The sequence below is a fragment of the Triturus cristatus genome, chromosome 10, assembly GCF_964204655.1.
Source record: "Triturus cristatus chromosome 10, aTriCri1.1, whole genome shotgun sequence".
NCBI lineage: Eukaryota > Metazoa > Chordata > Amphibia > Caudata > Salamandridae > Triturus > Triturus cristatus.
In genome coordinates, this window is record NC_140593.1 from 79,014,851 (window position 1) to 79,031,007 (window position 16,157).

Consider the following 16,157-nt stretch of genomic DNA (forward strand, 5'->3'; position numbering starts at 1 on the left):
ATTAATTAGGGAGGGGGGCATGCGACCCTCCTCCCCAAGGTATAGATGGGCCCCAGGGAACCCATCCCCGGGGCCAAAAGATAATTAAAAGGGTAGGGGTGCATCCCCCAACCCGAGCCTTAAGATGCCACATGGACCTCATCCCCTGGAGCCACAAATGTACTAATAATTAGAGGGCAAGGGCCACTTGACCACCCTCCCAAGCATGACAAGGCCCTGGGGTCCTCATCCCCAGGAGCAGGCTCTTACCTGTGTCCGGGGGAGCCCACACAGAACACAATACTGTTCCCTGCCAACAGGACCGCGGGCAGGGAAAGAAATGTTCTCACGCATGTGGGAGCTTTGAAAATGCTCACGCCGAGTGGTAGAACACTTCTGTTTCCCTACCTATGTTCTTGCGGGCAGGGAAACTGTGACTGCTGCCGCCTAGAGGGAGTGAGCATCAACAGCTGCTCCCACTGGGTGGGAACAATGTCAGATCCTGCAGCATGGTTGGAGCCGTCTGGGGCAGCAGGGGCCCTGAGGCCCCCCCCCCTGTGGCTCCCAATGATAGGTTTCGGAATTGCACTAAATTTGGCAGAAAGCTAGATGATGGTCCAGAAAGTGTGCTTTTTGTGATTTGGTGTAAATCCATTCAGTAAATATAGAGATATTTAAATTAAAAAAATATGGATATCTGGGGACGCGGATCCTTGCAGTGGACTCACAGATCTACAGTCCCCCTGCTGAAATTTAATTGACTGCCAACACTTCAACCAGGAAGTGTTGGCAGCCATCTTGGGACTCAGCTTGAAGCAGAGTCCCACACAAAATGAAAAAAATAAAGAAAAGGGGACATGGTAGGGGGTTAAAAGCACATTTTTTAATTCAATTTTGACACAAATTTGCTGATGGATCTGCGGCAAAATTGGAAAACAAAAAGAGACAAGTGCTCTCCCAATCCCAGGGGCAAGCAGGATTATTATAATAAAGGGGGGGTGCACATGCCCCCCCCTAGGCTTTTGAAGAGCCCGGGGGACCGCCACCTCCGAGTGGCACACATTTTTAAATATGCAGGGGGTGCCCTTGCGGCACCCCTGCGCTCCAGGGACCACCACCTCCCTGGGGCAAACAATAAAAACAATGCGGGCAGCCGCAGGGACCACCACCGCCCCAGGGCCAGCTCCTGCTATGTCCCAGGTGTCCACCCCTGGGACATAGCTGTTTGCTATGGCTTGCCTGGAGCTTTATCTCTCCCGCCAAGACATAGCAAACTGTGCTCCGCTTTGAGCAAGCAAGAGCATTTTGCTCTTGCTTGCTCAAAGCAGAGCTCAATTGCTTTGACAGAGAGGGAGCTGCATGTTCAGCAGCTCCCTCTCTTTCAAAGCAATGCTGGCTCCCGCAGGAGGCGGGGAGCAAGCAGGGACTGCGGGGGCCTTAAGGCTACCCCCGCCAGCCCCAACACTTTTAAGTGGGTGCCCTGGGTGGGACCAGAGCACCCACCGGGTGGCCGGGCTCTGGGCCAAATACTGCCCCAGGTGGGGGGACGCTCGGCCCTCCTCTCTGTAGGTTTATTTAAAATGTTTTTTTAAGAAGGCTGGGCCCCAGGGGATGGGGTGCCCGGGGCTGAAATTGGCCCGGGAAGGAGAGCCGCATGGCCCCCCATTCAAAATAGGCCTGGACCCAGGGGATGGATTTCCCAGGCTGAAATTGACCCAGGGATGGGGGGGACACGTGGCCTCCCTCCCCAAATATATATATATATTTTTTTAAAGACCCACAAGTCACTGGAGCCACGCCCCTTTCTTCACCACTCTTTAAATGCGCATCCTGGCACACTGTTGGTTGGGGGGATGAAGTCCCTTTGGATGCTGAGGGGCCTTGGGGCCAACAAGACATCCGGTTACCCCCAGTAAGTCCCACAGAGCGTGATTGCTTAAAGGACTTCTGAGGCCATATCCCCTTTCGCCACCACTCTGTAACCATTCACTCACCCATACAGCCACTTATACATCCAGTCACTCACTCGTACAGCCATTCACATAGCCAGACACTCACCCATACTGCTACTCACACACCCACTTAATTACCTACACAGTCACTGACACACCCATTCACTCACCCCTTTAGCCTCTCAACACAGCAACTCACATACCCATACAACCAATCACACACTTACATACCCACTCAAACATCTATACAAGCACTCACACATCCGCTCACTCACCCATGCAGCCACTCTCACACCAACTCACTTAATCAAACACCCACTCAAAAAGCCACTCACTTACCCATACAGACATTTACACACCCAGACATTCAGCCATTCAGACACCCACTCACTCACCCATACAGTCACTGATACAGCCACTGACATACCCACTCATTTACCAACGAACCCCTCACACAGTATCTCACTCAACCACACAGCTACTCCCATACACACAAGAATACATACAATCACACAGCCACTCACATATATGTGAGAAGTAGAATCACTCAGTAGTTCACCTAGTATACTAATTTAACTTTTGTAGTAGGTTATTATATATGTTTAACACCCATAAACTCTTAAAAACACACTTGTTTGATGATGTCATCAGTGATGTCATTCGAGATGTCATCAGTGATTTTAGCAGTGATATCAATGTCCATGCCGTGAGTAATGTAATATGTGAGGTTATAAGCAGTGCATTGCGGGGCGTAAGTTATAATTAGCTGAGTAACTGCTGAATTTCACTGGTTTTGTATAAGTGAAATCCGAGCCTAACTATACCGTCCCTGTAAACTTTGGTGTTTTCAGTGAATATATATATATATGTGATCAAGACTGCCGTTCGGCAGTCGAAACGCATCAGGCTGGGCACTCGCTTGTAAACTATATGCACCTGAACTTGCACATGTCAGTCTGCAATAAAGGATATCTACCTCCACGTCGTGGTCCGTACCTGCTTTGATCGTGACAGGATCGCTCACAGGATTGTGGTAACCATATATATATATATATATATATATATATATATATATATATATATATATTTCCACACACTCTCCTGTGCGTATACCGCTGCCTTCCACTCGAGAGTCGCGTCGCCTCTTTTGGACCTCACAGGAGTAGGTCCCGTAACTTTCCTCCAATATTCCTTTTCCCATTAAGGATGACGACGCCTTGTGTAGCTGGCTCAAAATTATTTTATTTTGGCCTTCTCGAACGCGTTTCAGCTGACTAGCAGCCTTGCTCACCGATATATATATATATACAGTTCTGCTCTGCTTCCGGCAAGCTAGAGTATTTTTGAAGCTCTCACTTGCAGGAAGCAGAGTGTTTGCTGTGACTTGGCAATATATATATATATATATATATATATATATATATATTTATATATGGAGCAGAATTGGTTTTAGACAGAGGGAGCTGCATGTTTAGCAGCTCCTTATGTCTAAAAGCAATGCTGGCTCTGGCAGGAGGCGGCAAGCCGGCAGGGACAGCGGGGGCATTGAGGCTTCCCCCATGGCCTTAGTGGACACTGTGAGCACACATGAACGGACCTCGGGGGATGGAGTCCCTGGGGCTGAAATCGGCCCATGGAGGGTGGGCCAAACTGCCCCTCCTCTATTTCATAATACTCACATATTACATCACTCATGACATGGTCAGCAGCATCACTGATGACATCTCAAATGACATCACTAATGACACCATCCACAGAAACACTCACACCCCATACAACCTCTCGTACACCCACTCACACAACCACTCACATATCCATTCACAGACCCATACTCACACACCCACTCACTCCTCCATAGAGCCACTCACACAACCATTCACTCCCCATACAGCCACTCATACAACCAGTCACTCACCCATACAGCCAGTCATATAGCCACATCCTCACCCATACACCTACTCATGCACCCATTTATTTACCTACAGTCACTCACATACCTACTCACTCACCCATACAGCCTCTCAACACAGCCACTCACTCACTCACCCATACAAGTACTCACTATGTCACGAGTGATGTAATATGTGAGGTCATAAGCGGTGTTCAGCGGGGGCCCGAGTTATAATTAACTCCGCTAACTATAACGTCTGAATTTCTTTGGTTTTGTAGGAGTAAAATCTGACCCTAACTATAACGCCTCTGTAACCGTTGTTTTTCTTGTAAATATATATACACATACATACACATATGGACCTATATATATATATATGTTTGCACAACAGGAGGTTGATGAGAAGACAGCTAAACTCTACTCTAGGCCAGACCTAAAAGCTGATCTTCTTGATACATTTCTCATTAGAAGCTGTCTCAGGCCTTAACCCAGCTGATATCCTTATAAACATACGGGCTCTGAAAAACCATTTTCAAACATCCAATTAGGATCTCTGGAGAGATATTCCAAGTGGGATCCAGCCCAATGTGCCCTCTTCTCCCACTAGCAGGGACAGCTGTTGCCCATGCCCCTACTGACAGATGGCACCAGCTGACCTGTCTGATAAATAAATCTATGAGACTATCATCAGGACAGCCTGCTGTCAGAAGTCAAACACTGAACGGCGTTCTATCACTTTTGTAATAAACCCATTACACACAAGCTAAATAAACTGGATATGGCTTGCCATGTATGACATTCCTTTAATTTGTTTATCCTACCCCAGGCCTTTACAATCAAAATAAATCTCTTACAAACATAGTTGGTAATGGGCTTGCTGAGACAGGGGATGTAGGAAGGTGGAATCTGACTGCATGGCTCCCCCCACTTTTTACCTGGTGTTTTGCTGGTTTTCGACTTAGTCTATCTGCTTTCTCCCTAAATTGGTTGTTCATGTACTTTAGGTACACTCCAGATTGGATTCTGGGGTACCCTTATCAGTCCCTAGTATATGGTATACTATGTATCCAGGGCATAGGTACCCCAGAAGCCTCTCAGGGGCTGCAGTATGTATTATGCCACCCCTGGGAGATCATTCAAAATGACACAACAGGACTGTTACAGCAGCCTGTGTAAGGTGGGGCATGCACCCCTTACTTAGATATAAGTTCACTATATCTATCCTTATCACTGCACATATAAACCTATCAGTCACTCCTATGGCGGCCTTCCAGACGACACACACTCTCCTCTGCCCTCTATCCTACCGCTCCCCGGCGAGCCTCCTCTCCCGCCCATTTCCATACCCCCCCACCACTCCACAGGCCTCTCACTTTCCACAGCTCCAGTAACCAACTCCCCTAAATCTCAACTTAAGAACAATGCCTCCTTGCTCAACTTTCTCCCCGTCACTGAGCTTGAAGTCCTCAATATAATTGGCAATCTAAAACCGTCCTCCCACACAAAAGACCCAATACCCTCCAACCTTGTCCCTGCCCTTAGGCACATCATCACCCCATTCTGGACCACAATCATCAACACCTCTCTCTCCACGGGCTGTGTCCCCTCCTCCCTTCAGCTTGGTCAAATCTCGCCCATAATCAAAAACCCCAATGCTGACCCCAATGACCTAAATAATCTCCGCCCCATCACTAACCTCCCCCTTCTCTCAAAGGTACTTGAAAAATGTGTCCTACTACAACTAGACAAAAACATAGAAAATTTCAACCTTCTCGACCCCTTTCAATCTGGCTTCAGAAAAGGCTGCAGCACCGAAACGGCAATGCTCAATGTCATAGATGACATCCATCAATCACGTGACAATGGCGAGACCTGCCTTCTTATCCTTCTTGATCTCTCCGCAGCATTCAATACAGTCAACCATTCAGCCCTACTTAATGTGCTTAGGAACCGTTTCGGCCTTAATGGCACCGCCTACAAATGGTTCATCTCTTATCTACAACACCGTACTCAGCAAATCAAAATTCAAAACTGTCTCTCCACCCCCACTCCTGTCTCCCTTGGAGTCCCCCAAAGATCTATTCTCTCTCCCTCCCTCTTTAACCTCTTTATGGAACCGCTCACCCTCATTCTTAACCAAGCAGGCATAAATTACCACATCTACGCCGATGACACCCAAATCTATTACAAGATTAAAACTCATGCTGACATCTTACACCTGAACAACACCCTTACCAAGATCCAAACATGGTTCCATTCCAATCATCTCAAACTCAACCCTAACAAAACCGAAATCATTCTCTTCTACCCCAAAAATAACCCTCTACCCGTTCAATCATGGATCCCTGACCTCAATGCACTCAATTGCTCACTCACCCTGTCCAACTCCGTCAAATCTCTTGGCATCACTATCGACAACACCCTAACCCTTAATGTTCACATCAAAAACTCTGCCAAAGGAGCCCTCTTCACTCTCCGTCACCTCAAGAAAATTAAACCATTCATACCCACCGATGATTTCAGTCGCTTGTTCTGTCACGTATTGATTATGGTAATGCCATCCTTAATGGAATCCCCAAAGTACACCTAGCTCCAATCAAAGCTGTGCTCAACCAGACTCATCACAGACTACAAACGCTTCGATCATATATCCCCGGCTCTCAAATCTCTTAAATGGCTCCCTATCGAAGGCAGATCTGCCTACAAAACCGCCTGCATTACTCATAAAGTCCTCCACCAAAACACTCCGCACTACCTCTCAAAGAAACTCCACACTGCGGGCTCCACTCGAACTCTGAGAAGCACCAACACCCTACTCCTAATCCCACCTCTGCATAAAAAGAAAGCTACACAATCTTGCTCCTTCTCTGGCAATGTCCCTATTATCTGGAATGCCCTCCCAAAAAACCTGCGCTGCAATCCCTCCTATTCTAGTTTAAAAAAAGACCTCAAAACCCACCTCCTCAATTATTATTGGGGTTCCTAACCCCTGTCCTACTCCTGATTTCTTATCTATCACACGATATTTGTTCAGTAATTTTATACCCTGTTCTCCTGTTTCACCATTTACCTAATTACTTAAATGTATAGCTCCTGTTTATTTATCTGGTTTTGTATAGTGCTCATGTTGTCTGTACTTTGTAAATTTTTGTTGCACTACCTTTCATATGCTTTTTACCCTATGTGCCTTATACTATCCTTATCTTGTAAAGCGCTCTGATACCTCTGGGTCTAGCCAGCGCTATATAAAATCTTCAAAATAAAAAAAAATGGCAGGCCTTATCAATCCTGAAGGCAGGGTGCTGGGTTTTATGTGAGAGGGTGCCCATGCATGAGCAGAGTCCCTCTGCAGCCTTCAGAACCTCTATTCTGGGGTTGTTTGTGATGCAGCCAAACCATATATACTTAAGTGCATTATAACATTGCGATAAATACGAACTTTAAAACGGCTGCCTGGAAACATGTCTTGTTTGGTGTCAAACACTTTGGAATCATACCTCCACACCAGTAACTGGTGTGGGAGGTATGATTCCACCCTACTATAGGAAGAAATATAACAACACCGGTACACCCTGGACCTGCTTTACAGAACCCTGGCATAACAAAATGGATGCTGCCAGCCACAGACACGAGTCTGCCCTCCTGCTGCTGGACGAAACTCCAGCAGGGGAAGGCTGGACAATAGGTTTCCTGTCACAGGGAGGTGTGACCACCTCCCAGACAGGCTTTAGTGTATTGGGGCTGGGTGGGTGCACTCTGAGAGTGCTTTGATGTCTGCACCGGGGGCACATTTGGTGTCCCTGTGCATAGTCCAGCTCCAACCGGTTGCAGGGGCTACCAGCCCCTGCTCTGGTGCGAAACTGGACAAAGGACATGGTGTAGGCACCCCTCTGTCCTGACCCTTCCATAGGTGGGTCCCCAGAGTTTGTCCCACCCCTTCCTTGGGTATAAAGTAGGAACCCCTGGCTACAGGACTGTAGATTTTACCTGGACGAAACTCTGCTACAGAAACCAAGTACTTCAACTATCTACACTACACTGGTTGGAGTAAAGGAGTTACTCCCCTGCAAGCCAGGCACCTAAAACCCATCTGACCGGTTTGCATCTAGGCAGCTCCTGACGGACTCCGAAGATTTTGGTTGACAGGAGGTGGGTTCCTAAGCTTCCCCGAGGCCAACCAGTGCTCTCAGCAAACCTGAGATCCGCAGTCCTCGTGGGGACCGTGCAACCCGAACCCCTGGACACCGTACACATTTGCAGCAGCATATGCTTTTTGGCGATCCCTGAGGCTGTGCTTTGGGCTACTTGTAGTCCAGACCCCGAGCAGTGATTCCACCGAAGATTACTGGCCAACACTCCACAAGTGTTCCGTGGGCTAGTATTTTGTGATTCCTCTCGAGGTCCCTTCGCGATCACTGGTCCGTCGACCTGTGGGTCCCTGAGGAGGGAACTGTAACTTTAAATCGGCTTACTTGGTTGCTCCAGACGTGCCCTGACTCTCCATTGCTTGGGGAGTCCCCAGGATTGTATGTAGTGTTCTCATACTGCACGCGTCCCCCGTGGGTCCCCTGTGTCACTACCTTGGGTGGTTCCATGGGATCCCAGCGATTCTACGTGCTCTAGGCACTGTGTCTAATCAAGTCGTGGTTCTTATACCACTTTCTTAATATATGGTTTGGTCTCCCCCCTATTCAGGTCAAGGAGCTACCCCTCCCCATACTCCAAATGCAGATCTCTCTATTCAACCCAGGTCTGACTCAGACTGCCACGTCTCTCCAAAACCAGACAGCCAATACACATAACAGCAGAGCACACTGTAAGGCTTAGGCAAGAAAATACCTACTTTCTAAAACACAGAATATAAAAATAAACTTCACTAAAAGATATATTTTAATATTCTGAGCTCAGGCATACTAAATTCGTTTTTCTACCATGTTCCTAGGCTCAGTTAGGATTATAGAATGTAATAATCAAAACTGCCCATTCAGGCCTATGGGGAACAGGTAGCCTTGCAGTAGTGAAAAACTAAATTGGGTGTAATTCACTACCAGGACATGCTACACATACCAAGGCATGTCCTACCTTACACATACAATGCACCCTACCATCGGGGTGACTTACATGATGCCAAGGGATGGTTCAGGGGCTGGGAAGTGGGTGCACTTCACAGCCAAGATGGCAGTTCTGGACTGCACACAGACTCTGCAGTGGCAGGTCTGAGACACACTTTACAAGCTGCTTCTGTGGGTGGCGCAAACCAGTGCTGCAGGCCCACCAGCAGCATTTGGTTTACCAGCCCTGGGCACACACAGGCCACGCTACTAGAGACTAACAGGTAAACCAAATAAGCCAATCATGGACATACCAAGTCACATGTCATATTTACACCGGGAGCATTTGCGCTGTGGCACTGAATGGCAGTGGCACAGCGCCCAGAGCATCTAACACCAGCAAAAACAGAGGAGACAACAGCGAAAAATGGAAGGGAGACCCACGCCGATGGTGCCAGGTCTAACAGTAGGCTTGGCCTTTTTGGCAGAAACAGAGATCATCTGGTCTAAAATGATACCCATGGATATCTCCAGAGGTGGATCTCATGCTCACTGTGTCAGTGCAACCAAGCTGTACTCAGCTGATGAGCTTATAACTAGGTCAAAACCGGTCCCAGGATGTTTGTTTTATGGTTCAGGGAGACCTGGCCTGGCAGTTCGGCTGGACGGTTCCCATGAGGAGGAGAGTCAAGACTGATTCACATATGGCTGGGTCCAAACTGAGGTGGCATGGTAGGAAAATGTACGATGAGTTGGTATGCTACCACGAGCGATTGCTAGTGGTTAGACAAATTGCAAGTATTCCTCCCATCACTTTTTGGGTGTTTCATGTACTGCCCTAAGAGGCATTGGTATGCCCAGAAGTGGGTCCCATGCTCACTGTGTCAATGGAACCAAGCTGTACCTGGCTCTTGTGCACATTACTAGGGCGGAACTGGTCCTGAGTTGCTTGTGTTTTGGTTCAGGGAGGACCTGGACTGTTTCCATGAAGAGCAGAGTCAAGACTGATTTGCATATGGCCGGATATAATCTGAGGTGGCATGGTGGGTAAAAGAATGATGGGTTGGGATGCTACCCGAGCGATTGCCAGTGTTAGACAAATAGCAAGTATTGCTCCCAACACCTTTTGTGTGTTTCATGTACCACCCAAAGTGGCATGGGTATGCCCAGATGTGGGTCACAGTGAAGATGTGGGTCTGATGCTCAATATATTACTGAAACCAATGAAGAGCCCATAACTAGGGCGAAACTGGTCCTAGGCTGCTTGTGTTCTGGTTCAGGGAGGACCTAGCATGGCAGTTCTGGCTCCACTGCTCAGATGAGAAGCAGGATCAAAACTGATTTGCATATGACTGGGTCCAAACAGATGTGGCATGGTGGGAAAAAGTACAATGGGTTGAGATGCTACCCTGAGAGACTGCCAGCGGTCAGACAATTTGTGAGCATGTCTCCCATCACGTCTTGTGTGTTTCAGGACTGATTGAATAACAATATCCTGAGACAGTTGGGGTGTCCTTTTTTAGAGAAATAAATGTCTTTGGGAACTCTCTCTGTTATTAGTGTAAAGCTTACAATTCTCTATTTAGAACTAGAAAGAACATTGGTAGTCATGTGGTGTATTGTGACATCGATGCAAGATGTAGGAGAGTTTAAGTTAGAATAAGCTCAGTTTATAATGCTTTTAAATGAGAAAAGAAAAACAGCTCTCGCAACTGTGCGATAAGAGTTAAGGCCCTCCTTTGGAGGCTACAGTGTGCTAAGAGAGACAGGGCCCCAGCGTGTAGGCTGTAGTGCCCAGAAGTTGTCTGGTCCTGGAGAGGAAGCAGACTATGAGATACAAGGCAGGGCTCTAGCATGCATCGTGCTATAGTGTGCCAGGAGAGGTAAGGCTCAGGAGTGCAGGATGTCGTTTCTCAGAAGAGGCAGGGCCCTGAAGAGAAGGCACTGGGTGCGTGACAATAAGTCAGGGCCTTAGAAGGGAGACTGTAGTGTACCAGGAGAGTCAGGCCCCTGGAGTGAAGGCTTTAGTATGTTAGAAGAGGCAAGGCCCTCGGAAGAAGGCACTGTTTGAGTGACAATAAGTCATGGCCCTAGAATGCAGGCTGTAGTGTACCAGGAGAGGCAGGGCCCTGGAAAGGAGGCAGTGGGTGTGGGACAACAAGGGGTAGGGCCCTGGAGTGCAGGCTGTAGTGTTCCAGGAGTGGCAGGGCCCTGGAGACTCTTCTCCAGGGCCCTGCCACTCTTGGAACACTACAGCCTGCACTAGGTGTGATAAGAGGCACGGCCCTAGAGAGGATGGAGGCGCTGGGAGTGTAATAAGAGGCATGGCCCTGGAGAGGAGGCACTTGGGGTATGATAAGAGGCAGGGCCCTTGAGAGAAAGCGCTGTGTGTTACAATTAGTCAGGACCCTGGTGTGCAGGCTTCAGTGTGCCAGAAGAGACAGGGCTCTAGAGATGAGGCACTGGGTGTGTGACAACAAGATGGGGAGTGGAGTGCAGTGTGCCAGAAGAGGCAAGACCCAAGAGAGGAGGCACCGGGGGTGTGATAAGAGGCAGAGTCCTGGAGAGGAGGCACTGGGTGTGTGACAACAAGAGGTAGGGCCCTGTAGGGCCCTGAAGTGCAGGCTGGAGTGTCCAGGAGAGGTAGACCCCTAGAATGCAGACTGTAGTGTACCAGGAGAGGGAGGTCCCTGGAGAGGAGACAGTGGGTGTGTGGCAATAAAAGGGATGTCCCTGGAGTGCAGGCTGTAGTGTGCCAGGAGAGGCAGGGCCCTAGAGAGGAGGAACTAGGCGTGTGATATGAGGCAGGGCTCTAAAGAGGAGTCACTGGGGTGTGATAAATAAAATAAGAGACAGGGATCTGGAGAGGAGGCACTTGGGGTGTGATAAGAGGCAGGGCCCTAGAGCAGAGGCACTGGGGGTGTGATAAGAGACAGGGCCCTGGGGAAAAGGCACTGAGTGTATGACAAGAGGGAGGTCTCTCTGGAGTGTGGCGGCTGCAGTGTGCCAGGAGATGCGGGGCCCCTGTGTGTAGAACACGGTGCTGTGCCAGTAGAGGCCAGCCCGTAGAGTGCCAGGCGAGGCAGGTGCTTGGAGAGGATGCACCGGGGTGTGCGACTAGAGGCAGGGCCCTAGTGTGCACACCGTACTGTGCCAGGAGAGGCAGGGCCCTGGAGAGAAGGCACTGGGTGTGTGACTAGAGGCAGGGCCCTAGAATGCAGGCAGTAGTGTGCAGGAGAGGCAGGGCCCTGGAGGGGAAGCAGATGGCGTGTGATAAGAGGTAGGGCCCTAGTGCGCAGACCATACTGTGCCAGCAGAGGCAGGGCCCGGGAGAGAAGGTTCTGGGTGTGTGACAAGAAGAGTCAGGGACCTGGAGTGTGGCAGGAGAGTCAGGGACCTGGAGTGTGGCAGGAGAGTCCGGGCCCTGGAGTGAGGCAGGAGAGGTAGGGCCCAGGAGTGCTGGCTGCAGCGCACCAGGAGAGGAGAGGCTGGGCCGTAGAGCGCTGGTCGTAGTGCGCCGGCTGCAGCGCACCAGGAGAGGCCGAGCCGCGCGGCGGCAGTGCACCAGGAGAGGGGCGGGAGGCCGGGCCCTGGGGAGGAGACACCGCCGGGGCTGCTCCAGTACAGCGGCGCTGGGTGTGAGCCGAGGCTCGGAGCGGGGCGGGCAGGGGGCAGCGGCAGGAGGCGGGCCGCGGACCCGGCCTGTGATGCGGGGGCCGTGAGCAGGTGCAGGGCAGCCGCGCCAGGCCGCCTCCCGTCCCCGCCCAGGCAGGATGGTCGGCGTCCCCGGCTCTGGAAGGCCCCCGAGGGGGCAGGGCGGCTCCCGCTGAGGCAGACGGCGGCCATGGCCGAGGCCCTGGGGGCGGCGCCGGTACCGGCCACCGGCGGGGCCCTGCTGCTGGCCTCCAGCGCCGGGGCCTCTCCGCAGGGCTCCCCGGCGCCGGGCTCCGCGGCGCCGGCCAGCGGGGCCGGGGAGAGCCCGGGGCCCGCAGCGGCCGAGGCAGCAGGGCCCGGGCCGGCCCGCATCGCACAGAAGAAGGCGCAGCTCCGCTCCGGCCTGTGGGGCAAGAAGCTGGAGAAGCTGGGGGTCTACTCCGCCTGCAAGGTGAGCGCCTAGAAGCCCGTTCATAAGGCATAAACATGGAGGGGCTGGGGGTGATGCCGCTGCACGGCCAGCACATATATACTCATTATTAATTCATATCTGGGGTGTCATGTCCCTGCAGGGCTGACAAATAAAAAGTCATCATTAATTCATATTATCAATCAGTTATCGATAAGTAGTGATATGGATAAAGAAAGTGACGTTGGGGGTCTACTCTCCTCGGAAGGTGAAATGATAAAAACTCAATCATTAAAAGTAGGCTCGTCTGGGTGTACTATCCCTGTAAAGTGAACAGATAAAAACTCGCCAATAAATCATACCGGATTTAATAAATCATGAAAATGAAATGACCTAGGTAACAAAAGGGAAGTTGGGTGGTGTATACTCTGCAAGGTGAGAAAATAATAACTAACTTAATAAATCCTAAACATTGAGGGGCATCTTTGGTGTCCTTTATCTGCAAGAGTGGGAACTTGTAGTAACCAATCAATGATCTTCAGAAAACCAACTCTTCAAAGAGAGTTGCATGGTGGTACAGTGTACCTGCAAGGGGAACTGATAGCAGTGTCTCTCCATCGTATCGTATACTTGCATGTGCTTATTGTAATCTTAGAGGAGAGAATTTATCTAAAATAAATTCAATCAGCAAAGACAACATTTTTCGTACTTTGATACCTGATTAATATTTTCTTTAGTAATCCCTCAGGAATAGGCACATTTGAGATGTATTCTTTTCAGGAAGAGGTCTAGCCAAATACTCAATAATGACGCCGTCTAGAATGAACAGTCAGCACTGAGGGTGTACTCAAACTACAAGACGAAAAACTACTGCTGAATCATCACAGACCATTTTAGATATTGATAAATCCCCAGACTATCAGTAAGGCGGTTTGTGAGGTTTCTGTATTTACAATGTGCAGACCTGTCAAAGAATCAGCAGTATTCAATCAGTATTTATGCTGAGGTATATGCGGCCGGAATGTAAAGAAATTGTCAGTTATGAGATGATCAGGGAAAAGTTAGAGTACTCTGCCTGAAAAGCAAGAAAATCAATAAATCGCCACCAGTCATGTTAGTCTTGGTTACGTAAATGCAGTTGTGTATTTAATCAGTAAAATAAGGATTATATTATCGTCGCAAGAATGTGCTATGCAAGGTTAAGAACATTCTTTATTAAAACTCTTGTTATCGAGTACGCAACATAACCGTTAAGCAGTGCACACCCTCTCTACAGCCAACCCACTTTAAGCAGTGGTAATGACATAGCTGGTCTAGGTATTTATAGATTAGGGTGTTTATTTCTAGCAGTGTGAGAATTATCAATGAACTAAACCCAGTGAGCTAATTCAGGTGAACAGAACTGAAACTGAATTCTACTATCAATTAAATGGAGAAAAAAAAAACAGTAGCAGCTTACTGTGAAAAGGAACTCACTTCCCCCAGTGAGACTAGAATGGGTGTTTCTAAGACAGATCTTCACGTCTTTAGAAAGAAAAACATAGACTTCTATCTTTGTCATGGTATAATGGTGTGTTATCGATGTGAAAACTTCTGGGTTTTCAACTACTCAGCATACTAGGGATAACTTAGTAAATTGGTATAATTTGACTGTTTCGTAGATGGTCTCATCGTAATAAGTACTTCTGGTATGTAAAGAGAAATGCAGCGAAGGGATACCGCGTAAATGCTGCACCAGGGTGTGCATGCATGCAGATGTCTGTGGCATTTACTTGTATGCTTCTGAAGTAGTTGTTAAGAGACAAAGTGCAAAGCAGTACTGTTATACAAATTTCCTGAGTTGCCCTTGGTATGCCGAGAACTAGGCAATCAAAAAGTGAAAAGTACACAGTGTAGATGGTATGTACCGGCTTGCAATGTGACGGCAAAAGGTGTACCACAGCAATGATCCAGGTTAGAAAGAAAACTCAGAAACCAGAGGGTGTAAACAAAGCTCGTGTAAACAAACTGTAAAGTTTGCTACCTGTAAGTCGAGTAATGTAGCGGCAATTCATCAACAAACTTCCAATAAATAATCAATGAGCAGAGTTTGCTATGACTTCAGAAATACATACAATGTGTGCAAGAGGCGACATGCTAAATCTAGTTCCAAAACCATGCTTAAATGATTCTTAACAGCCTGTAGTTTTTAAGAAACTAGTATAAAGGGGGCTATCTGGTACAGAAGCGACGGAGGGTAATAGGCTGGCATATGTGGGTGTTTTCTGCCTCCAAGATGATGCTTGCTGTTGCATGCTAGTAGGTAGACCGAGTAAAGAGGACGCTAGAGAACGTGCCAGGAATTTGGGAGGCTTCTTATGGGCACTTGTATTACATCTCTGGAGCTGCTTTAAAGTGACAGTGTGGGTATTTGGAGGAAACAAAACATGACAAACCTTTGTTAGATGATGTTTGTTAAACCTACCAGTACTTTTAACCCAAACAAATAGAAAGTATTCTAAAGAGACATCTGTCAGCAACTGAAAGAGTGCTTAAGTGGTTGAGGAGCAGCAAAGAAAAGACTCTGGACTCAGAACGTTGAGCATGATATATTTCTTTAGTTTGTTTTCCAAATCCTTCATGCCACTTCTGTGAATTAGCCGCTAGGGGGTTGGCAAAATAAAGGTTTTACTAAATAACATGAGCATCTGATTTTGCATTCAAATTTTCATAATTGAGTAGTACTTATAAAGCGCAACTACCAGGGCGTTGGCCTCTTGACTGACGTTTTTGTGGATTGTTAGTTTGCGGTGGTATGTCCCTGTGTTCTTCCTCCCTCTCACCTGTTTTTGTGTCTCCCTGTATGTACCACGTGGGTACAAAGGGATGAACTGGAAGATGGTGAGGTGTACGGTACTAGGGCAGGATTTAAATTGATTAAGGGGTCAGACAGCAGTGAAATGGAATAACTCTTGGTGTATCCAGTAGAGACTAACAATAACACTGAAGCCAAATTGAAATTAGTGCAGAATGCGCTTGCAAAGCTCACCTTGGATATCCCAAAATGGCAGTCGGTGTCCAAGGAACTACTTGAGCTGAATTGGGTTCCAATAAAAATGTTCATTATGTTCAAGGGAGAAATCTCCGCTCAGTCATCACAACTTGGAAATGTGTCCAGAATTCGGAAGAAGAGATGGAGAGGCAGATCTTTCTCTATTGCGGCAGCAAAGCTCTGGAGCTCG

The 16,157-nt window shown here is 48.4% G+C and overlaps 1 protein-coding gene across 4 annotated transcripts in view; it reads left to right on the forward strand.

Moving 5' to 3' along the window:
• Window positions 1–12,587: 12,587 nt before the first annotated feature.
• KAT2B (lysine acetyltransferase 2B) overlaps window positions 12,588–16,157 on the forward strand; it is a 271,057-nt gene continuing 267,487 nt past the window's right edge. For all 4 annotated transcript variants that reach the window (XM_085630459.1, XM_085630461.1, XM_085630460.1 and 1 more), the window contains exon 1: window positions 12,588–12,978. In XM_085630459.1, the coding sequence (XP_085486585.1) occupies window positions 12,718–12,978 (261 nt within the window). In that variant the 5' untranslated portion in view covers window positions 12,588–12,717. The remainder of the gene's footprint in view (window positions 12,979–16,157) is intronic.